At 35.4% G+C, this 26,519-nt stretch overlaps 2 protein-coding genes across 3 annotated transcripts in view; one reads left to right on the plus strand and one right to left on the minus strand.

Annotated features, from left to right (window-relative positions):
* Positions 1-26,519, minus strand: part of LOC125056677 (N-alpha-acetyltransferase 15, NatA auxiliary subunit) — a 99,467-nt gene that overhangs the window by 68,117 nt on the left and 4,831 nt on the right. Inside the window, exons 8-10 of the mRNA XM_047659934.1 lie at positions 26,162-26,318; positions 24,512-24,636; positions 22,545-22,758 (exon numbers count right to left, since the gene is read on the minus strand). Coding sequence (XP_047515890.1) covers positions 22,545-22,758; positions 24,512-24,636; positions 26,162-26,318 — 496 coding nt within the window. The remainder of the gene's footprint in view (positions 1-22,544; positions 22,759-24,511; positions 24,637-26,161; positions 26,319-26,519) is intronic.
* On the plus strand, positions 10,670-20,787 carry LOC125056676. Of its 2 annotated transcripts, XM_047659933.1 has the most exons (3): positions 10,670-10,882; positions 17,084-17,766; positions 18,090-18,304. In XM_047659933.1, exons 2-3 carry the CDS (start codon positions 17,084-17,086, stop codon positions 18,205-18,207), a joined length of 801 nt encoding a protein of 266 aa, XP_047515889.1. In that variant the 5' UTR covers positions 10,670-10,882; the 3' UTR covers positions 18,208-18,304. The 2 variants fall into 2 exon arrangements, with proteins under 2 accessions (XP_047515889.1, XP_047515888.1); XM_047659932.1 differs by having other exon boundaries at positions 10,681-10,882; positions 17,084-20,787.

Consider the following 26,519-nt stretch of genomic DNA (forward strand, 5'->3'; position numbering starts at 1 on the left):
TTACTGATACATTGTTCACTTCATCAAAGTATTGACGACGGCAAATGTAAAAAAAAGCTCATTCGTAACCGCGCTAAAATACAAATATTTTTGCATCGTTGACAATCCGTTGTAAGAGATTCTCTACTTACAGAGGTCGACGACCTGTGGTTACCGATTACGTTTCGGGAAAACCAACGAATAGGATTTACGTGGACCATTACATCAAGAGTTCTAGGCATTAAAGAACTCCTCGGTCGTGTTCGCCTGTATGAACGCGAAAAGCTCAAAAATGAACTAAACTACAACACGAATTTTACGCAAGCAAACTGTGGGTTTAATTTTTTTTTTTAAAAGCTGACGCCTTTACTGGCCAATGTTTAGTCCCTGTTACCTTATAATTATTACGAAAACGAAGATTATAAATCAAAACATGTTCCACGAGGTTTTTATATTACAGCAAAACATAGTCCGTGTAATTACTTCAAATCTTTGCAAAAAAGTCATTTAAAAGCATTTAGTCATCGTTGGTGTTCAAAAAAGTTTCTCGTACAATTCGACAAACGGATCTGTTAAGGTCATTATTATAATTGATTTAAAATATCTACATATTGCTCCAGTACCATTATTTTTAAATTAATTAAAATTGTCCATTTGTACGAAATAAACGTACGCCGAACCAGCCTTCTATATGGTTCGGCGTACCTACATACTACAATTCAACCAACCCTAGGACAAACGAACGCGGGAGCCCAAAAAGGGCAGTCATCGCAGGCCATGAACACCCATTAGTTACCGGCCTTTGAGACAGAAGTATACTCTATAATTGGATATTTTCATTACGTTAAGCGCTAAATATTTCTTCCATATATTAAAAACAGTATTTTGACATATTCACCGCTAAATCTAGATTGAGCGGTGAATAGACTACAAATCTTTTATCGAAAACGGACACATTACACACAATAATATATTATAAATATAAAAGCATTAGATAATCAATTACACACGTATTACTCAAATCCTATTTTACACGATATGAACTTCGAACCTAACGTAATCTGTCATTAATGCATTTTAGAATTCCTAAAGTTGCAAGTCTGTACTCTAATGTGTTCCAGACTCTTGTATTTGAATTGATATAAACTATTTAAATATTTTATTTCACATTGCTTATGAGATACGGAAAATTAGAAAAGTCAAACAGCTACATACATATAATATCTCACGTAACGAAAAGTCAAGCCAATATGTTCTATAAGAGCAATAGTACATACTGACTTAGAATGTCCAGTTGAAATACGAAGGTCTACGCTGTAAACTAATTAGAATCAGGAGATACAATCCTTCTTCTTTTAAAGCATTCTTAAAAAATATTTGTCATCTGCGCCAACATGGAGACGGCAACGTCTTAACGTAAGATGTGTCTGTATTCATCGTTGGGAGAAAGAATATCTTTATATATATGTCACCGTAAAATTGTAAACACCGTTAGATTGTAATCTATCTCGCGAGATTATAAACTGTCGAAAGATTGTGAACCTCAACGAACTGCTTACTTATTATTATTCGGTAGTTATATGAAATTGTTGGAAAGTAAAATTAATCTGTAATTGACCAAAGAAGTTTGAATGATAACTAAGTTAGTGTAGTACAATCTACCGAATAATAATACGTTAAATTGTAAGCAGTAAGCTGAGGTTCACAATCTTTCGACAGTTTATAATCTCGCGAGATAGATTACAATCTAACGGTGTTTACAATTTTACGTTAACATAAATATAATGAGTTGCTGTTCTTTTGTCTCGCTACTAAATAATGGCTGGACCGATTTGGCTAACCAAGATCTTGAGTTATTTGTGGAAGTGCAGGGTAGGTTTAGACGATGGGAAACATAAATAATAAGTAAAGAAAAATACTTAAAACGACATTTAATTTTCCAATAAAACTGTTCTTATCTGGGAAATATTTAATGTCTTTTGTCATATATTTATTGCTATCAGAAATATCTGTTTCAGCTGCAGTCTGATCTTTTTGGTATGTTTTAAAAAATTTGAAGTTTTGACACATATATGATAAGTTTACCGGGTCATTTAGTTACATATATAATCAACCTTAGGGCTCATTTAAAAACTATGTATTTAGAATAAGTCACATATACAGTTAAACAAAATTATGAAGCATTAAAATGCGGTAAACGTTTTGCATAACTCAGTGAGCGTGAAAATTTGCATCTGGAGGTGCTAAATATACAGTAATTAGAACAAGGTTCGGATTGCGACATACTATGAGAAATTATACGAACTGACCAAATTAAATGTTGTTTAGAATTTTATGCTATTTTCATATCATATTTAGTAAACGAATAATCGAAATTAAACTGTTTATAAGTATTTATCGTTATTCGAAGTCCTATACATTTATGTCTTCGATATGACTACAAAAGCGACTGCTTCGTCGGGAATCACATCCAAGATCCCCAGGTTGTACGCCATAAGGGTCAATCACCAAGCCAGAACCCCTGGCATTGGTTCATAAAATGCCATACCATTTTTACTATACTATCTGTCAGTTTTATATAAATATCTGTGTATTGTAAACATAGAAAAAAATTATAACTTTTTTTTTATTTGTACTATTAGTCTGTGAAGCCTGCTTGTTATAAAAGCGTTACATATTACATACTTTTTATTTTACAGGATGTACTAACAAGCAATCGAATGGCATTATGGCCTTATATACGATTGGAATGCGAGATAGTAATGCAGTGTGTGCACTTTTTGTACCTCGAACGGCAATGAGAAGTTCGTTTGAATACCAAACATTCTTGTTTCATACTAAATCACTTCTATTGACTAGATTTAGCTGTCGTTGTCTTGTCTTGTCTAGGGGACAAACATTAAGTTAATATAAGTTTTTTTCATGCAGGTTTATGGTCCGGGAGGCAAATGAACTAGCGTGTCTAGAATAAAGTGATAACAGCCGTCCATGGACAACTGCAACGCCGGGGGCTAGCGGATGTGCTACCTACCTTTCCGGGAATGGCGCGCTAGAAGGTGCCTTAAAGAGCGCTCAGCTTCTTCAGAGCACCATTCACACAATTCAGAGACCTCTCCATGATAAATGCGGTAATGTGGCTGATGGAACCAACAATTCAACGCAAAGCCAAAGGATGAAGCCGATCGGAAAGAGCAGGATCATCGACGATTCGAGCCCTGCATTGGATGCGATCAAATGGAGGGAGCTGGTACTGGGGAGCTCCCGCCCAAAAGTAAGAACAGTACTTCCATCGACTCAATTTACGCTTTGAATTTGCTATAATATGTTTAGCCTAAGGTTCATTACTCTGGGGATTAACCATGACCGTAGCTTATACTAAAGGGTCTACATACCATAAACAATTCTGTGGCTTTTAAAACCCAGAGTGTGGGAATAATAATGTCTATATTGTATACGAAAGCTTCGTTAATAAGCTCCTTGGCTCGCGAAATATTAATTCCCATAATTAATGACTCTAACCTTCAAAGTTTAAAATACATAGAAATAAGCACAAATTAATCATGGTAATTTATCAAGTATGTGAGGAATTTAAAACATTTGAAACCAGTATCAAATGACGTCAAATAGTTAAGGCCCATCAGGCTTTATTAAAGCGAAATACAAACAAATATTGAAAAACAAGTTGGCGCCAGTCGGCGAAAACAATATCACTAAATTGTTTTTTTCATAATAAAATCGATCATTAGAATTCAAAATAGCTTTATCGCTTTAGAATTGGTCGCTTCTTTTGCGAATTGTTTACAGTTTATACTAATAAATAATATATATTTTTCCTTTTTATATTTTCATAAAAACCTCAATATTTCATGCTTTGACCTTATTGAATCATAAACAAAAAAGGCTCTACTACCTTTTTAGGTCTGGGTCTCATATTTTTGTATCTGTTTCACAATTAATCTAATAGGTAAGTAACAGCCTCCTGTGCCTTCAAGAAAAGAGCGTGCCAATTCTTAAAAGGCCAACCACGCACTCGCGAGCCCACTGGCATAGATTGTCCACGGGCAGCGGTATCACTTAACATCAGCTGAGCCTCCTGCCCGTTTGCCCTCTGTTCTATAAAAAAAATACGCCGTCGAATTTTGGGTCGAAAGCAATTTGGTTTCCTCACGATGTTTTCCTTCACCATTCGAGCCAATGTTAAATGCACATAGAAATAAAGTCCATTGGTGGAAAGCTGGGAATCGAACCTACGACCCTGCTCTTTTTTATTATTGCAATCAAACATTAAGGTTTTGATCATCAAGGCCATTCACTGCAAAGTCAAAATTCGCAAATAAATAGAGGTCTCAATAAATTCAAAAATTTGGATCCCCTACATAAGATAATACCAGTGTAAGTCGTAAACACTATTTTGTGTTACAAGTAATCAATTTGAAACATTTTTAAATCTGTGGATCATAGATCCGACAATGAGAAGTACATTCATTCATATAACGAGTGTTTCATATTGTGGCTTCAAGATTTCTTAATTTAATTGCTTGTCCTGTAAAGTAATAAAATTGCATTCATCATATTCTGACTTATTAATATAAGTCAATAATCACAAAAAAAAAATTTTTTTATAATAACATTACCAATCAAAAATTTATAATAAAGCTTGTCTAGGCCTAAAAGAGATGTCATGACCGCCATGACCCTTTCTTACTACTTTTACGTTACTCCAGATGAAAAAGCTATCAGGATTGAATAAATTGCAATTATTTTAAGCATAATGGACTTGTTGGGCCATAAATAACTCAATGTGATTATTGATATAACGCTGAAGTAATAAGTTCTCTTAAAAACCTACAGAGTTCACGACATTTTACTCATATGTAATATTTGATCTGAACTTTCGAACCACGTAATTACTGGTGTCATTTGAGCTAACATTACTTATATAATCATTATTACCTACCTACGCACACATTACTAATTTCATAATTTCTAACAAAGAAAGATTTAATATAATAAAATAATATTTCGCTGGGGTACGGGCTAGAATGTGCTTAACTTATATACTATCAATGAGAGAGATAGAAGCTGTACTAGAAGTGATGTACTTGTGAGTGGGCTGACTTTTATGTTATAAGCGCCGAGACTGTTAAAATCAAACAAATAAGAAAGCCATTAGCGCTATGACCCTTAATGTTGGTATTTTTTTCGTTGTTTTTTTTTTTCTAATAGGCAAGTAGGTGATCAGCCTTTTGTGACTTACATATGCGTCCACTTATGTGTAAGGCATGCCGGTTCTCTCACGATATTATCCTTAATCGTACGTGTAGTTACATGCGCACATAAAAATAAAAATATATTATCTACTCAGGGGTTTGAGCTTACAATCTTAGGGATGGTTCACACGCTCAAACCACTATAGCCTAGTGCTCAATATCACAATCTATTCATATTAGTGTAAAAAAACAATGTTTGTTTATTAGAATTCTCGGTAGCATCGAACTGAAATCACAGCTTAGCGTCAATAAATAAGGCATACCCAAAACACATCGAAATTAATTGCATAATTTAATTCAGCAGACGCCGCGCCGGTCGTCCGGCGCCTGCGCATCGCAACCCGGATCCTTGAACTGATTTTAATCTTTGTCACCTACAATCAGATTAATCTTTTAAAATCATATATACTCTTCTTTATATGAAAAATATATGTTTAAATGACGTTTTAGTTTAAAATCTGAAATCAATTATAGGTGAAATTTGGATTGGGTATTCCTTGTCGTACCTGGAGCATATCCAGCAGGTACTAGAGAAGGGACAAGGATCGGTCATGAAAGTGGAAAAAGCGAGAGAGCTATGTCTGGACCGTAGGACAACTTTGGGAAAAATGCGTGATGATATAAATAAATATTTACAATTATACAATATTTTTCTCGAATTTGGTTCTTGTTGAACACCATTATCATATAGTACATGAGTGTAGAAAAAAGTTATTAAGTACACGATCGTGTAGTTAAGACTTTATCTATTTATATATAAAAGTTTTAATCAAACTAGCGGTCAGTTATATAATTTTAAAAATAAAATAACCCAGAATAACGCAATTTAAACTTTAACAATAAACTTATATACTTAGTTATTTTTTGTTATGTTAACGTGATTGCGCAGTTACCTAAACACCATAACTTGGTCAACATCTGTATTCTTTATCGATTTACGCAACACAATTGTTTAACTTTTCCTCATTCCAAAAGTTTTGACACGTTTGATAACCGTTGATTTTTTTTAACCAGAGGAAAAATGAAACCAAAATCTTTAAGTCTCTATAAAGTATTCTCAAAAAGGGTATTTTTTCTGTTTTCATTAATCGCTGTCAACTGTGAAACTTGTATATGAAAATGTGTATTCCCTTCTTCGGCTTATATATATTTGTATTTCTTAAGTAGGTATATAAATTATCATAAATTATCTGATAGAATCCCAAGAAATAAAGCCAGCCCCAGATTTAGGGGATGGATATATAGCCATACTAGAGACTTTAAAGAGAATCTATACTTGGTTTCACACTAAATTATTTGTTGGAACTGAAAAAAAAATGACTATTTTATTCGGAAAATAATATGGAAACTCCTTTGTTGCCACGAGGCATCCAGACCTCAAAATCCAGCATTGCTTTCAGCCAGGCTTCGAACCCACCTTGGGTTTAAAATAGCACGCGTAATAGCAGAGATCTCTAATATTAAATTTTCATATCAATTTTTTATACGTATTAACAAATATTTCAATTAATCAGTCGGATTATAACAAAAAGCGGGAAATCACGCGTGTTGCGAGTTCGCCACGTTGTAGCGCCATCGTGTCGTGGAATGCGGTATGACGCGACACCAAAAACACGGCACCAATAAAATAATACAGGATTAAAGTCAAATATCTGTATCTGTGCTTATAAGGACGAAAGTAACCCACAGATTCAAAGTCCAGACTAGTTATGACACTCGTATGTCAAAAACGTATTAGATTTGACATACTTTGATGTGAATCTCACCCTAATTCCTCATGTTGAAATCCACACTTAGCTATATTTCAATAAAGTTAAGTTATGATTAGCAAAAACAGCACATTTTATACAGCGCTGGCATAATATTCTGATGTTAAATGAGATGCGGCCTAGCGGATTCGACGCCAGGAGATGCCTACTTAGCCGCTTGAATGAACCCATGTTTTACTGTTTAGGAAAGATTGAAGGGAGAAATCGATTATCTAGTTGATAAAAGGGCCTGGGACTAGTGCTAGATCTGATTAATTTGCGATATTTGTTTGAAAATGAGTGTTGTTTGACATAGTCACTTAGTATGATGATTTGCTATTTTAAAAGATTACCGAGAGTTTTTCTCTCGACCCTCTGTCTTTGCCGATGAGTATGGATGTCAAACGATCCTATATTCCATAATAAACATTTTTTATTTTTTAAGGAGGTCCACTCCTCCATTTCTGAAGAAACGACGAAATATCATGTAGTGCACTTAGGGATGTCAACAACGAGGGTGTGAAACTCCACCGTCTGGACGAACGGTGACTGAATGACTATGCAAAGAATTAGGCCTACATATGCAACACTATATAAATATATAAACAAGAGCACTCTTATCCTAGTGTCATCAGCGTGCTACTCTCATCCCTGAGATCGTAAGTTCGATCCCTGGCTGTGCAAAAACTGCCTCAAAAAACGCTCAGTTGTGGAGTTTGTTCAAAAAATTGACGAAAACAAAATAATATTTAAAAAAATCTATTTCCAAAACAAAATGGATTTCTTAACTGTCATGTTAGGCGGTACGAAGTCTCCGGGTCAGCTAGTCAAATCATAAAATACAGCTATAACGACGAAAAAGTACTTAATATTTGCTTAGACAATTACGTGTTCAATACAAATTAGATGTAAATATCGCGTCACCATCGAGACAAATAATTGAGTCATCTTCCAACTTTACACCAAAAAACACTTTTCTTAGATTTGAGCATTAACATTTAACAACATCTGTCGGTAACACTTTCACGTGCAAAGTTATTGTATATTATTGCTGTGAAAACACAGCAAAAACCGCGGCAAATAACTTCAAACCTAATGCTTTCTATTTTGGCATTATCTTCATAAAACAGTATGATTTTCTATTCTCACCAAAATTCATAGATATACACGAACAAGCTATTGAAAACGCGGTTTCTATACCTAATTTACTAATCGTAAATTATATATTCATGTACACAAATTAACGTATAGTTTCATAAGATAAAACGGAGAAATGTATCTTATGTTAAGGTATATTATGGTAATTTTATACCTATGTCTCTTAAGAGAAGGAATAGTATATCAATTATTATTTTAGCAAAAATCTAACAAAACAATAAACGTTTCATAAACATATACAAGATGTAGTAATAACATATGGGAACATATTACGATTGTCAATTATTATTTCTCACTAAATTAAAATTTCATTGCGTAACATATATAACCAGTTCCGTTGTAAACAAAAAAACGCATCGGTGCGATAACCTCATCACCACATTGTGGGGCAATCCCAACCGCATTCCGCTCAAATTGGTACATCAGATCCGGGATTATTCTAAGGCTTTGTTCAGCATACGATAAGTAATATACTACAATTATGTATAGCTTAACACATTATTGTATTATACACATATAAATTGCTTCTAAATAAATTAAAGTTACAAGACAAACATGATCTATTATATACAGTGAACTTTATAATTCTAGATTTAAATATATAACCGTTAAACACTACGGTAACAAAATATATATTAAATTATATGTTATTTATTACATAACATCACTCCAAAGGTTGCATTAAGTTATGGGGTGAGAAGATTTTTTTTCTTTAAAATATATATAATAGGGGGGCAAACGAGCCTACGGGACGTTTATAAAGTGCAGTCATCGTTACCCATGACACCCATTTTTTGCGGGTGCGTTGTTGGCTTTTGAGGGAGGAGTACACTCTACTAACTTTGAATAGTTGGAGGTTGGTATCTTCGATAAATAAATAGGTATAAATTAATATTTATCTATCAAATGAGCCGCTGTTTTAGTAATAAGTTCGCTTTCAAAGCCAGCTACAAATTTAATTTAGTACAATGAATGACAACGTATCTCTCAATTAAGTAATCATGAAACAATTATTAATATCGGTATTAAACGCACCATGGATTGCGAGGTAAACACACAAACACAAGCAAAGACATAAGCGAGTGCCTGTTGAATTTCGTATAGAGTTATGCAAATCGACTCCGCGACCTTTGGAGGACGACTGGTGTCGATGACATTCAAAATAATCCAGTCCTGAGAGATCAAAGAATTTTTTAATTGGAAAACATCTGTATTTTCAATATGGAATTCCGTGTAATATTTACTTAACAAACTAAATTACCATTACATATTACTCCAATGCGGTTACTTACATTTATATCATACACAAAACAATACATACACGTAGAAAAAAACAACACAACATCAACAGTAATAGATCAAAATATTTACAAAAAGACTAACTATTTCTTACATCGTTCCTCAAGTGGGGGGGTCGCAGTTGAAAAATAATACATATAGGAATAAAAATAGCACGCTATGAACATATTTATAATCTTACAGTGACGCTAGACTTTTTTACCTAACTTTCTGGCTTTTTCGTGGGTCGCGTATCGGTCGGTCGGTTTTAAAGTATAGGAACGGACATGAAGCAGAACTTTTATTAGTTAACTTATAAAGTGCCATTTAAACAAGTCGTTTAGCATCGTATAATTCCATAGCAGAGTTGAATATACCTAATATCTACCATTACAGTTAATATACGATTGAAGATTTTTTTACAACACCATAAACCTACTTTAATCGAACATTAAAATAAAAATTCGACTACAATTCTATGGCGCGGTAATGAATTCAAAGAACCGTGTATATACAAAGAAAAAATAAGGTTATTAATTTGAGAATATACTTCTTTAAATAATATATAAAGGATTACACGTCAAATTATCTATATGACGTGTAATCCTAAAAACCTATGGTTTTTTGAAGTTAAAAATAGACTACATATATATTCACGAAATATAAAAATTAATCCATCCGTACTATTTCTTACAATTGACCTTAGTCAGAGGAAGTAGGTATAAATAGCTCATTCACAGTGAGTAAACTAAATGACTAATAAAATCAAAAATAATTTGTTCTACTTACTGAAAACTAAAATTAGTCAACACAAGGACGCAGAGGAATCACGACTATTTGAAGAATGTCTCAAATATTCTAAAAACTCAACTTCCATAAGTTTAAAAAAAAATTGCATTTTTGAAGAATGTTTAAAAATAACTCTGCTACGAATGCCTTCCAAGGACACAAGTCGTTGACACGGAACAAATGAATCAGGGCGATCGGACGCTAATATTCAAATAAAAATATTTAAAAAATATTATTTTCGATTACGGGAAACAATAATATAATATCAATAACTAAATATAGAATCATTATAAATATCGAATCAGCTCCGCAAATGCAACCGTTAATCAAACAAAATCCTTATCTGTAGCACCAGGATCTTATGATCCTGTGTGCGTCGCGCGGCCGTAGATGTTTATTTGTGTGCGTATTGTGCGCACGCGTCTACCGCGCCGTATTTACTCTCGCGCCCCTACCACCGCGGCCACTCATGAGCCGCGCGACACGACGAACACACGTTCACCCCCCCACAACCTGTGACCCTCGGACACCACAAGCATCCCAGTTGCTCCCAGCATGTGCCAGTGTCCAAACGCAAGTGAAAACAATTTGTGAAGTGACTGTTATGTGCTAAGGCATCAAAGTGTATAATCGTCGCAGCCTCAACCGTTATCAGTTAAAGTAAGCCTGTGTTTTTTATTATGATAAGAGTTGCAACCCCCCCGACCCAGATCACACGGAATTAAGTGTTAACAATGTAAATTACAAACAATATAGCGACTTTAATATTATGAAGTTTCACAGACCTCTTAGGCATAGGCGACTCAATGACGAACGTATAAAAGAAACACCTGTGAGAAAATGCAAACAAAGTGTTTTTGACTCATTGCGCAAGGATAGTTATCATTTGAACAAGAATTCTTGGAATATGTTAAATTGCAGACTGTAAAATCTACCAAATAAATCAAATATAAGTTACGTACGTTTTTGTAATAAACAAGAAATATACTATAGATTTAATACACGAGAACATGTCACGTTAAATATTGACATGCATTGGTTTTTCATCACAGCGTATGTGCGAACAAGGTCGCGGCTTTAACTGTCGAGAAAAACACGTAATACGTAACACTAATAAAATTCAGGTAATTCCGATAACAAATCCTGATCGAATGGAATTTATTATATACAAAAAACAAGCGACGACACAATGCTATAATAACATCCGCGTAGCGGTACTTATAAAAACTAAACGCCCGCATCATCTTCGGCTACAATAAGAAGTTTTTATCAAATTTGTATCCGTTTTAAGTTACATACGATCGTGAGCGACTTGAAATATTTTGTTCTGTCAACAATAAGAATTGTTTTAAAATATTAAACGCGTACATAGTTCCTATCATTTTGTCCACCACCGGAATAATCCGTAAACAGTTATACGTATCTATCAAATTGTTAAACCTCCCGAAATCCATTTAAATAATTCGTCAAAAAGCAACATTAAATACGGTAAGAACAGTGAACCAAGATCGATTCATGCAATCCTAAGCTAAAGTAATAATAATAATAAAATTTATTTGCCTTTTCACAATATTACATTTTACGGGTTTACCTGCTGCAGCTATTGACCATCTTTGTCAGAGGCTATAGTACTATAGTATCAACAGTATCAATCAATCAACTGTCAGTTATGTATTATAGACAAAACTACGAATCACAACACGTACAAAACTTTAAGGTATGCATTCGCTATCGACAAGATGAAACGACAGATCAACGAAAGTAGTACAAAAATATTGCATCACAAACCGTATAGATATCAAATATTCGTACAATTATTATTTCGCATTAGGAAGTGTTGAAATTTAAATATTCACAAATAAAAATAAATTTCAAACGCGGATGTCGTTATAAAACGTGAGACATTTAGTGTTTCCACAATATAAGCTAGTTTACAAATTACAATTATTCATAAAAGTAACTGGGTCATTAAAACCAGTGAACAAAATCGCTAATAAAATTCGTTTGAAGGTTAAAATGTGTAAGAACAATTATTAATGTTAACAAATTAACTTAATAAGGTCTTGCAAAATATAAAGGGTAGTGCAAAGATCATAGAATGTCGCCTTCCCAATTATGGTAATGCACTTGATGACACAACAGTCACCTGCGCCAGCCTTAATTGTCATCACAACCTTCTTCGTCATAAACTGTAGACAACTATGATTCAGAACTTTAAAAGGAATTTATAGATATTAATAGAAGGTTAACTGGTTTAAGAAGATTGAAAACGACCCGTACATTTCTGTATTAGTTTCTCTTACCATTACGAGATTAATTTCTATTAACACAATTAAATAAAGCAGATAAAGAACGTGCTAACGCTAAAACAATTGTTCGAGATAACAATTATAAAATGTTCGAGTTACCGTCTTTCCTACCGCGTGACCAATTTAACGAGTTTCAGATAATTTTACTGTACTATGCAAAACAATGCAAACGATTTGTAAGTCCTTTTACGGCTGATAATCCAAAATCACGTCATACATAAATCAGCATAAAAAGTGAATCCGGCTCGCGTCGTGATGGACGCGTTATCGAAACCCAACAGACTACAACGCTACAAACGCAAGGTCTGTGAAAATCCAAAGAATAAGATACGTGTGTAGCAACGCAATTGTCACCGGTTCTCCTACAGACAATAGACTAATTTCTCATCATTTACGTTCGTCAAACTAACAGGTCTAGTTTATGTCTCCTTGAACGTAATTAACTAGAGATACAATCAAAAATAATGGCCATTCGGACCTGGTGGTCGCAATTACAAAATGTTTACTTTAGCTTTCGTATAACGAAGGACTTGGGTGCAATTTAAGGTTGCCTATGCGCCACGCTCCGAAAAACATGAATGGTAACGCCCAAAGCGTTGAAAAAATTTTGAAACTCATTGCAAAAGTGCTTGTATTTAACAACGTTGTATCTAACACTATTATCTAAAATCAACTAATTGCCGTTTTCCACATTGAATCTTCGCGATCAGACATTGCAATATTGTATAGTAATTAGCACTTACCGATTTGGAACAAAAATCCTTACCTGTAACAGAACAAAATTGAATTATTTTTTGCAATTAAAGTCACATAATTGGTCACGTAAATGAGACCGAATAACGTTATGCAACAATACACCTATGTGAAAAGCACGAAAATCTCTAGATGCCGTAACAGCAATTACGGGCGTACGACATAAAGGAGAACAACAAACCATTACACGGAAGATTACATACAATAACTTAACCGTGGCCACTCTGCGAAATTACGAAACAAAGAATCATGAAAGTCGCAAACAAACAAAGAAAAGAAAGCGTGCATTTATTACAAAACCATAGCACGTACTATAGAAGCCATCGTGCGGCGGTGCATCGAACGTATAACCCATTAATATTGCGACCCAAGTTACTCACGATAAATGAAATCCATCCAAAAATGGTAAAGTTTGCGTCAACGACCGCTCCACTTCCCCATTATAAAAAAAACATTTAAGCACGTTTTGCATATTTTCGGCGTTACAAAATTTCCTCAAATAAAATGGACGAAGGTTAAACAACACAGTGCGGAAAGCTTACGAAACTATGTAACCCTGAAAGTTTAAGTTAATCATTAACAATAGAGTATACGACAAATACTTCAAACCACTTTGCTACACGGCCGGTGAGAGGCGCGTGCTCGAGATTTAACCGTAAAAATTAATGTCGATATTTTAAATGACCTTTAACCGGTACTTCCTATTTATATACAAATAATGTAATAGCATAAACAAATAGGCAATCAATTCAAATAAGCCACAATTTCGAAATGTATTCACAAAATAGCACACATAATTCAAGTCTGGAGTTGATAACTACGAGAATTCTCACATTAAACACAAGGCTGTGCGATAAACAACAGTTTCTATTATCTCCACATCTAAGGGAACATAATGGGAAACAACTACATGACATAAGACCTAGGCCGGCTTGAAGGTGCAATAGTAAACAAGTTATAGGATGGTATTTCGCCTTGACCGAAGGCGACAATCGCAATGAAAACCGTGACACTATTAGCATTATACAATAACAAAAACAAATCGTAATACGATTAATTCTGAATGTTAAAACACATTGTTTTTATTGTATATACAATACTAATAAGTTCTAGAACAAGAGAGAAAACTTCCCAGTACTGCGTTATCGCGGCAATCAACATTAAATCAATTCGTGTTCACTGTATTGCGAATTAAATTTATTTCTACGGAAAATAATTACCAACGGAGGTAATTACCAATATATATCCCGTCAATAATGATTGATTTCTTTATAGACACCGATAGTTACAGTCGTTTCTAATAAATTCAAGTAATATTTGCTACAATTTCGAAAGCTGCGACAATGGCGTATCATATCAAGTCCAATTCATTGAACCTCGATTTATTTTGTTACGAAATCACTTACACGACTTACGGTTGCCACAACTTGTCCACGTGCATCGCCGCTGGCGGTAACATACCTGATTAACTTATACCTAAGACATTAAAAACACGCGCTCTTTCCGCAACTTCAAGGAGATCGATGTATGTAATTATGCGTAGGTAACGATTTGTTGAGACCCTGCCTTTAATTACGTAAATTGCCACTAAGAACCTTCAATGCGTGCTTACGAACGTCAACCTGTTGATAAATTATATTCCGATATTAGTGATTTTTTGTATATTGAACTGACTAAATTCTGTGTATAAAATATATATAGACCTTACAAAACATAATCTATTTATCGTTGCCCTATAGACGAGGTCGTTGGCAAGACTAGAGAATAATAAGGTAGAATAAACCGGGATTTCCAAAGCGTTTTAAAATATCCTGACAGCCAAATTTGGCTAACAAAAGGCCATTGGAAAGTTGTAATCGACAAGTACTGAATACAAATTATCACGTTACTGTTTCACAATAGCTATATATAAATCTCAAATTCCGTTTGTAAGAAATCTTTTGTTGTTAATAGGAAAGTAGAAAGACTTCATATGCAATTTGATGTTTTGGTATTAACGTATTTCCATATCAAGGTTATATATTTTTTCCTACAATATAGTTCACAAAAAAGAGTGCGACTTTACATGAATTACAATCTAGCCTATAGAATAATGTTCGTGGGCCCGAGATACCGCACTTGCACTTATATTCACTATCACAAGTTTATTAACTCAAAAGGTTCTCTTATATCAAAGTTATATAAAAACCTATTAAAGTTGAATATCGAGGGCGAAACAGAAAGCGTCTGTCCCTAACGACCAGAATTTAAATTCACATTTTGCGGTGACCGCAAAAAATCAGGCACCTCGCATGACAAGGCCACGATACAGATCTGTATCTGTTAAATCTTGTCAACCAAGCGACGTGCATTCAAATTTGTTAAGTGGTTGCATAACCATCAAATTATATAAGGGTCTTTTATTAATTGATTTCTATTGATTATATATGAAAACGTAGCATCATCACCCTTTCACAACCTCAAATTCATAATCATTTAGGTAACACAATGTACACTTATGTACGTCAATAAAGAAATAGACATTAAATGCTTCTACTTTTACATTTACCGCCAGTTCTCAATTCAAGGGCGTAGAACGGACAAGAAGAAACTCTCCGCCACTTTTTAATCGCCAAGTTTTTTGTTTTACAAAATGTTTGTAAGGAGCTGCAACCATTACACCATGTTCCACATGACATCTTAAGTAATTAATTAACAATAAAAAAAATATAAAGAGTATATCAAATAATAAAAAAATACAAAGGTTGTGTTCAAGGCTTTTCGACTTGTCAGAAAAATGTCAAAAACTTTCAATACTCCATTACATTTTCAACGAATAGTCACAAAACAATCGCGTTATACAAGGTTAACTGGTGTTGAAAGGATTTACAAGATGAGTCCTACAAAATGTCAAACTTCTGCTGTGAACTTTGCCGTGGATATTGCTAAACATTCCATATGAACCTCACTATTGCCGGGCAAATGAAATTGGAACAAAAACTATAACAAGGACACCATGAGTCTTGTATCCGTAAATTTACGTGAACGACCCATTCACATTAAAATATCCAAGCTTGCTTCGTGTAATAATAAAAACTAAAGGCCACGGCAACCTACTGCGATTCGATAACAGTTTCAAAGGAACATTAAAATGTTAATAGAGTCGGTATACGCCCTGCTACGTTATTATTACATTAGTGCATACCAAAACACAAATTTAGTTCGCCTTATCCATGCAAAATCGCTGAATAAGGCGCGCCTAACAACTTTACTTATTACACTTTTTACTATTGTCAATAAACCCATTAAAGATTAATCAAGCCGAGATTAGTTTTGAAAGACTTTCATATTCAATCTAATGTGTGTACAGAGTTACTCCTTTTTAATCGATGTTTCATAATCGTAAGTATCTGCATTGCCAAGTAAAATACAATTGTAAAGTTTACGACGCAAGAATGCAATCGATGAATTAATGTGAATGCGATTCGCGGCTGAAATTAAAACAATTGTGTCGCCAACGGCCTTCCTGTCTGGCTTGTTACTTGTTAATTTCCAAATTAAACGCTTGATTCTCAATGCCAGCAGGGTCGGAGGTGGGCACTTCACGAATTTATAAAAAGGCGAGTGGTCGCGCGCCGCACTTCAGTGCTCCAACTACTAGCTGAGGTTTTTGTCTCCACTAATCCTTTCACTTAGCGCGTTCATGACCGAGAACCGCGCGTTCAATTAACAAATTAACTTAGATAAGTTTATATTTAAGGCGATATTGTTTTGTGTGCTTCAAGTGTGGGTTATTAACGTGTTATGTACTTGTTTTCAGATGGTGAGAGGGGCGGCGTTAGTGCTGACGTTAGCGCTGACGTGCTGCACAGTGTGTTGCAGCGTCCTTGTGCCGACATATGTATTGCCGCCTGACTCGTTCGTGCGCGATCAGCGTTCGCTGGCGTCCGCATCAGATTCACAGACTGCAGAATCACAAAGGACGATCAAACGTCTTATCGGTGGACATATAAAGATTAAACCTGAAAAGGATCATGGAAGCCCGAAAAATTCCATTATTTTCAATGAAAAGAGTGAAAGTGGGAAGTTCGCAAGCGTAATCGCGCCGGACCAGCCGGGCGGCAATGTCGGCTGGAACCAAGGTATTTGGGACGATGGCATGCTAATGTCTAGCGCCGGTGAGGGCAAAGAAACTAAAAAGATAAAGGAAGTTGACGAAGATAAGAAAACATTGTCTGATCAGGTGGCTGAAGGAAAATATGGATTAATTCAGAATGAATTATTTTCAAAGACGCCGAAACGACCAGGAATATTAAGTTACGAGCCAAACACTGAGACTAGATCGAAAGACAATTTACAAAGCTTAGGAGGTCTTAAGAAAGATGAAATTTGGCTCGCAGAAGATCATCTATTAGTGATAAAAGGGGGATCATTCCCTGAGCGTACAAATGAACCAGAACAAAAAGTATGGCCACCCATAGACAACTACGAGGCGCCTAGAAGGCAAGTAAAACTACCAAACAAACCAAAAGTTCCACCGCCCTTTCCCGTACGTCTCTCCGACAACGGTCCGCTCGTCTTCCTTACGCCTAACGGCAGTGTCCCTGCGCCCATTTTCCCTCCCTTCCCTACGGGAGAAAGCGAAGGCTCTCTACCGCCACCGTCATTCCTTTATCCACCAGGAACGTTCGACTCCCCGAGTTATAATCAAGGAAACACTACTTCCGGGGGAGCGTCGTTGCCAGGTCCTCCGTTCCCATTCCTTCCCGGGAATGCGAGCGAAGGGGCATTCCCTTTCCCTGCATCCATGAACGGCTCTTTTCCAGAAGGTTTTCCTCCGGGCGCCGCCTTTCTACCACCACCGAGCAACCAGTCAGACCTGTACGACGAAGACGACCCTTCGATATACTATCCGCCGCCTTACAATTTTTCTTATCGCAATGATTACAAGGGTAACGTTCCGGCTGGACCTTTAGTACCTGGAATAATTCTTCCACCACCACCGGACTTTTTTGCGCCAGACGAAGACAAGGCCACAAAAGAAATAAGGACTACACAAAGCCCACCACCGACTAATACACGTACTAAGAGTACATCAAAACGCCCTTCACCAACACCTGTAACATTCAGAGGAAATTACAAAGCCAGACTTACGACCACAGAGTTACCGAATACAACAGAAACTCCTATAACTTTAACAACACCGTTGGCTAATGAAATTCCAACTACAACTAAATACAGAAAAACGCAACGTGTTATACCCAATCGACACCCGATTAAACATTATAACAATGAAGCAGAAATTATTACGAGACCGAAAACTGAGAAACCTATCTACAAAACACGGACAAAACTTACTTCGAAACCACTTTCAGTTTCAGTGTATGATTACCCAGAAGTATACGAGAATAAGCAAACGACTACGACACAAAAGCCTTACGTACCCTACAGAGTACCAGAAGAAGAACACATCAATGACATTTCTTCGACTCCAGCAGTACCTTTACGAACATATTATTCAAACGTTCAAAACGATGAAATACCAACAACCAAATTACAACCCGTGTATAACAGAAAGCCAAATGAGAACGCTGTAGCTTCATTTTACTTCTTTGACGAGCAACCTAAGACGAGACCTCCAGAAAGTAATTTTGATGGCCGATACTATTACCAAACTGTACCCAGTCAAGCTTCATATGCACCTAGACCAAACGCTAATCAAGAGTCTCAATACCAGTCTGGAGTTGGCGTTGCTTACGGTACTTTTGATCAAGGAGATGCTTTCTTTTTATTTCCACAAAAAGAAGGAACTCGTACCTTCACACAAGAATACTTCAGTATTCAGAAACCGCGTCCACAACCTACTTATGTGCCACAGCCTAAAGCAAGACCCGACTCATTTTATCAACAAATATCCGATATTCAGCAAACAATTGACTACTTCACAACAAAAAGACCAAAAGCACATCGACCACATTCTACTAAACAAAAGCCAATCACATCACGGCCGGTTTATCAATACAGTTATGAAAGCAAGCCAAGACCCGAAAAATTAACATTCCGGGCACCAAAGCTTGATCCTGAACCTTTCCGTCCGATGGTCAGCTACAGCAAACCATTCAATGGCGATAATGAATTCAATGCAGTAACACCGTCCTCTGCGTCTCCGAATTATCAGCAATACCTAGTCGAAAACATTCAAGTAAGCACAGAAGCCCCAACATCATCCAGATATTATCCACAGACAAAATTAAGAGATGAGGACTATGAAGACGTGCCAATCAAGGAGAATTTGCCCGTCAATAACAGAAATCAAATTCCGGTACAAACTGGTAAACCAATTCATCACGTAAATAGACATCCTAGTACTACCCCTAATCCAATTAGCAACGGATACTACACGAAACACGACGAGCGATATATCGATGACTTCACAAAAAGTACGTTTGACATATTTGGTCAAAAACTTGACGACGGAAATCGGGATGATCACGGCTTGGCTGTTACTCCACCCCTTGAAACAGTTAAAACGCCTATCGACAACAACATAAACCTTCAATATGCCTATGAAATCGTTGAATCTCAAAGTCCTAACCCGCCGTCACTGCATGGAGACACTGATGTCAACCATAGACATCCACGCCCACCTGTAAACCCAGACAGTGAACCAGTCCATCCGTCACAAGCAAGCGCACAACTTGTGGAGCCTCACAGTCCACCATCTCTTGCAGGAGACACAATTGTTAACGACAGATACCCAAGACCGCCTATACACCCGGACAGTGAGTTTATACCCATAGCAAACCCTAATTATCGAAGAGGACAGCAATATAGAGAACAACCACAAGAGCCTCAGTATACTGGTGAACAGTACGACCTGAATAGGCCATCGTTGGTTGGAGACACAGACGTCAACTACAGAAGGCCTTTACCGTCAATCAATCCTGATGCAGAATGGATTGGGGCTGTTAACGCCGCAGGTGAAGGTCGACCGGGATCTCTCATTAGGTATAGGCTACCTGGGGAAGGAGCGCACGTGTATTTCCTCACCCCACAAGCGGCACAAGCCGCCAGGGAGAGGTACAGAGCTCCCGGCTACGGACGGTGAAACCAAAGCTCTAGTCTGAACTCAACGTGTAGTGTATATACAAAGCGCAAATGTGATTTATAAGTGTCCTAAGTAGTGTAAGAACGAAAAGACTAGCGGTCATCCGCAATGCCATATTATTAATGTGTTAAACGATGTGTTTCGCGGACGTTAGCGGACTGAACGTTATTATTAATAGCTATTTATTAAATTATTGTTAAGTGACTGGTGCAAGAGTAGAAATAGTTAATTTATTTGTTTGTCAGTATTTTCGATACGCTCACGAGTATGTTGTGAATTGTGATGTGTGAGTATTGTTATAAACATAATGCGAGCATAATGACTGTTATTGTAAATTGTATAAAACAAATATTTGTGATTTGTAATAACTCTAAAGACTACGAAATAAATTTATTAAAATTTGTAATAATTTAAAATTTGTTTCATTTAAAACTATCTACATATTATCAAATTTGGTAATTAAAAATTACCAGACTGAACACTAGAATAATCTATTACAATTGTCAAGTCGACAACGATAGTCACTTTAATACTTAAATAAAATTATCCAGTAAATAGAAGCACAAACGCAATGAATAATTACTTAAATTAACCTTACAAATTGAAATATGACCGTGAGCTGATTATGTCGCAAGATTACTGACGGTCATTCTTAAAAAACACTTACCAAAATGTAACACAACTCATTAAAAAAATTAAGTAACCGATTATGTTAAATAGGGGCATTTAATATGATAAAAAAAATAAAGCAGCAATTTACTTAATAAAAATTTGACTTTATTACGAGTTGAATTATGATCTTGATCTAATATCAATTTTGTTACACCACAAGCCGGGCGAAGCGACGCGATTGAAGTATGATAATTATTTGTTGTAATATAAACGGCTCAGGACATTCTAGGAGGTTAATTTTTCAAATTTACTTCTAGAATCTACTATTAGGCATGTCAAAATGCAGGCATGTCAAAATGCTAGGCATGTCAAAATGCAAATCTCATCTAAAGATTGCATAATTACCAGGTAGTTTACCTCATTGTTAAAAATAGTTTGTTATTGTTAAAACCTTTCGAAACATTATAACTTTAGTTTTATCAATTTTATAAGTTTTTAAAAAAGCAAAATACCTGTAAAAACGTGTCTAGTTGTAAGTTTGTTACATTCCAGGTAATAATGTACACTGGATATGTAGCAATTTTTGCGAAACAAAATAAAGAATTTTTGAAATTGATATTCTAGAATCTATTGAATCTAGGTAGAAAGGTATGTATGGTTTACAAGCGTGGCGATTTCCTAAATTATTCATTCGTTACATAGCAATTAACAGTTTAGTATTTCGCTTATATTCTATTATTATACGCGAGTGGTTAATTTAGAGTAAAAATAAAATCCTCTATCATTTAAAGCACCCATCGGAGTGTGAACGTACAATGGTGCTATTTTAATGAGAAATATAATTAGAAATCACTTCTCTATCAATAAATCAAGGTCGCAAACGCATAGGTCAAAACAAAGATCAGAAGTCATAACGTTTAAACTGACATTATCGTATAACATATCGGATTGACATATACGACCACGAAACTATTGTAAAATCCGTGATAAAGGACTATAGATGTTGTGTGAAGCAAGTTAGTTGAAGCTCCTTACACACATCTTGTAAAACAATTTTGACGTTCAAAAGAACACGTTGGAGTCAGAGTTAGCCCTAAGCACTGTGTTATCTAAATTAATAAATTATATTTTTTTATTTAATAAGTTTTCCGCCTTAAATAGTCTAATTAATTTTCCTTAATTATTTTTTTGAGGTTATACTTCTTTAGGCGCGTTATGAAAAATTTATGAGAGTGAAATTTTACGATGCGCGCGCACCGTGACACAAAATTAACAGAATGAAGTTGCCCGCGGAAGATGCTACGGCATTGGACATAATTTAAAAACAACATTCGAATAATAATAGAATTTATGTTACACTTAACGTAAGAGAATAATATGTAAACTGAACTTTATTGACTATAAAGACTCCTTTTCCAGTCTTTCATTATTTAATTGTAATTAATTATTTGCATGCAATCAAAAACTATTTTTAATAATGCCAAAGAAGTATAACTTCTTACGCGCGTACATAAGTACACGCACCCTTTTTTTTATTTTAGTGTTAGTTAATATGACATACCTGTATCTGGCTCTGAAGTCTGCGGCGCGTCCTCCAGGGGGTGGCTGTGTAGTCTCAAATACACTTGTATGGCGACGCGTGCGCATCTGAAGTAGAACGGATGCGCTCGTAACACGTCTTCGAGGCGGAGCAGACCGACATACGAACGTAACGTCATCTTCCGCATACAGTAGGAGTGGAAGTCGAATTGGTCTTCCATTATCTCGGAGAAGTGCTGGAAATTTTATCACTTTTAGATATAGGATGTCACTTTAAGATCACTTCTTCACTAAAGTGATCTTAAAGTGGCCATAATATTAGTTAGGACTTTGTATGGAAAAAAACATTTTTACACGCTTTATATTAGCTTCACCTGTATGTATGTATGTAACCGACTCCTTCGGACTCGATTTTGACCCACTTTTAACAGATTTAATTCAAACTTTGCGCACCTGTCAAAGATCGATGACAATGCAATAATCCGAAAAAAAATTTAAAAAATTTAACTATAAAATAAAAAATAGTTTAAAAAAACTAAAAAACACGCTTTTAAAGCACATCAAACTAAAAAGTAAAAAATAATTCCTAATTTAGGCTGAAAATGGTAATGAACAAAACGAAAAAAAATGGTTGCTCGATAGACGAAAAATATGGCACAGAGCGCCCCACGCTTTTTCACAATAAAACCAGTATTTTTTGTTCATTACCATGTTCAGCCTAAATTAGGAATTATTTTTTACTTTTTAGTTTGATGTGCTTTAAAAGCGTGTTTTTTAAACTATTATTTATTTGTTGTCATCACGTTAAGATAATATACCTAATAATGTAAAGCAGTAGCGCGTTTGTCTTCGAGCCGTTACTTCAGCACTGGTGCCACGGTGGAACTCGTACTCGTAAATAACGCGATCTTTCATGTTTTCTATTTTATAAATGCCAAATACATAATACCAAACCAAAGAGGAGATATCTCTGGTCAAAAGTGGCCAGTACGACAAAACGCCAATTTCATATGTAAGGACTAAGGACATAATATTACGCGGGTGGAATCGTAGTGCAGTGCAGTTTCGTAACTATCTCATTTAAAATATATAAAGTACATTTTAGAGATCCACAATAAATATATACAGTTATCCCTTCCAATCCATCCAGGAGCAGTGTTGGCCTAGTAGCTTCAGCGTGCGACTCTCATACCTGAGGTCGTAGGTTCGATCCCCGGCTGTGCACCAATGGACTTTCTTTCTATGCGCGCATTTGACATTTGCTCGAACGGTGAAGGAAAACATCGTGAGGAAACCGACATGTCTTAGACCCAAAATGTCGACGGCGTGTGTCAGGCACTGGAGGCTGATCACCTACTTGCCTATTAGATTTAAAAATGATCATGAAACAGATTCAGAAATCTGAGGCCAAGACCTGAAGAGGTTGTACCGCCACTGATTTATTTATTTTTTTATCCCTTCTACGATACGGTAGTTTGTTTCCGCGTTATAGGAAACGCGTTGTAGGAGTATTCTCACATGACGCGCTTGTATAAGCCCATGTAAGGCGATATGTACGAATGATTTACCTTTAACTTTTCTCGTAAAAAGGGATTTAAATCGAATATTAAGAAAAAAAACATGTTATGAACGAAATATGTGCGTACAAATCATTATAAATGTCAGTGTACATAAATATAACGTGTGCAATCACCGCGTTATATGGGGGAATATCCGTGTTATACGAAGGACTGAAATCACGTAATACGAAAATGCGTTATAAGAGTAACGTGTTATAAAGGGTACTATATACTATATATATTTAAAATCAAAACAAACTTCATTTGTCAAATATTCAATTAAAAATGTATAGTATTAAATAAATTACTCTATAAAGTAATTATATTAATTTAATTAAGGAAAAATAATATGTTCGGACATCGAAGCAGTAATAAGCCATTCTTCCACTATGGTCTGCGAGTGAACTCTGGATAAAGTTGAAATACTTACTCTATCGACTTCATGTGCTTTTTTTAGGGCATCGCCCCACTGGTGAAGCCTTTGGTATGCCGCCGCAGCCTCCGTTTGGAACCACATACACTGCATTTCATTTAGATTCTCTGTCGCTGGCACACCTGGAATTAATATAAACAAATAGTTAATGTCCGGCTTTCAATGTCCCCAATTTAAAAAAAAAAAACGTGTGGCACTCGGGGACTGTTGCGATAAAGCTATTGCATAGCATTTTTTATCAACTTATGCAGTTATAATTATTTATGTTTTATTTATGCAGAATTTGTTTTTCTTTGATATTATTTCAATCTACCACTCTACCAGACTCAGACTAAAACGCTTATATAGTCTGTCTCACTCTAACGCGTACCGGCTGCACCGGCCGCGGTCACGCTACGTCACCGATCTCGTCAGAGAGACGGGAATGCGCAGTATGCGTTCTGTCCCACTCTAACGCGTATTTACCGCAGCTATATTACGTCATCGTGTGTAAGGTTTTTTCGTTACGGAATTTCTGGATTCGGTCGCCGCACTCAAAGCCCGCGATAAAATCTATGCAATAGCTTAAAATACATTTCTAAAACAATTTCATTCCATTTACAGGGAAAGCCTACTAACATATATGCTTGACTACTATATAGAATACCCAAACCAGCTAAAAAGTTTTTAGAACTGGTCACCCCTATGAGACACAAATTTTAATATTAAAATTTAATTAAAAATAACTAGTCTGGCTAATGAAAGAAAATAATTGAATTATTTGAAAACTTTTGGATGGCAACACAGAATGTCATTGAATTTCTTAGGTTAGTATGATTTATTGTCTTGATACTTCATGCAATTACTCATTTTTATTTCTATTATATATTTTTTCCGAACAGTAAACAGGTATAATAGCCTAAACTTAGTTTTATTGATTTTTTGGATTCTGATTTTGATTATATATAGTTTTAGTTTTCCATCCAATGCTAGTCATTTTAAGTATCAATAGTAAAATACTAAATACGTATAATATTTAATTTTATAGAAATACAGTTACTATCAATGTAAAAAATAATAAAATAAAATCAAGTATTAAGTAAGTTTAATCCACAAAATATATCAAACTTTTAGGGATACCATACTAATAAATATAGTTTAAAAAACTATAAAACACGCTTTTAAAGCACATCAAACTAAAAAGTGCCATATCCACGCTTTTATACCACAATAAAACCAGTATTTTTTGTTCATTACCATTTTCAGCCTAAATTAGGAATTATTTTTCACTTTTTAGTTTGATGTGCTTTAAAAGCGTGTTTTATAGTTTTTTTAAACTATATTTAACTTTCCACTTTTTAGTCCTAGCAGCAATACGTGTTGTCTGAATTTAATCGTATTGCTTTGTGGACTTAAAAAAAATTTCATTGTTTTTTCGAGATAAACCTATACAATTATTATATTGCCGCTGATTATTTATAAGTGTATATAAGTTTGAATTAAATCTGTCCGTTTAAAGTGGGTCAAAATCGAGTCCGAAGGAGTCGGTTACATACATACATACATACAGGTGAAGCTAATATAAAGCGTGTAAAAAAAATTGAATTTGCCGCGCATCTTATTTCATTAGCCAGACTCTAATATTGTGATAAATAGTTTTTAACCTACCCTCTCTTGTAAATTTGGCGCACATATCTTCAGCTTGCTTCACATGTCCCGCTCTCAGCATATACCGCGCACACTTGCTGTTCACATAACGATCTGCTGTGTCCATCGCTTGAGCTTCCTCCAGGCATTGGTATGCTGATACTGGGTCACCAGCATGCTGGAATTAAAATAATATATGTATGATACTTTTAAATCCTCTTTTGTTTTTTATGAACTGTGTATGTAATCAAAATATATATGTATTTTGCAATAAATGTTTGCCTCTAAGTGTGTATTTTATTTCAGCTATGAAAATTGTTTGGGAAGTTTTGTTTCCAAAAAATAGCCTGCGTTTCACATTTTAGGTGAAATATTATAT

The sequence above is a fragment of the Pieris napi genome, chromosome 15 (assembly GCF_905475465.1).
Source record: "Pieris napi chromosome 15, ilPieNapi1.2, whole genome shotgun sequence".
NCBI classification, from domain to species: Eukaryota; Metazoa; Arthropoda; class Insecta; order Lepidoptera; family Pieridae; genus Pieris; species Pieris napi.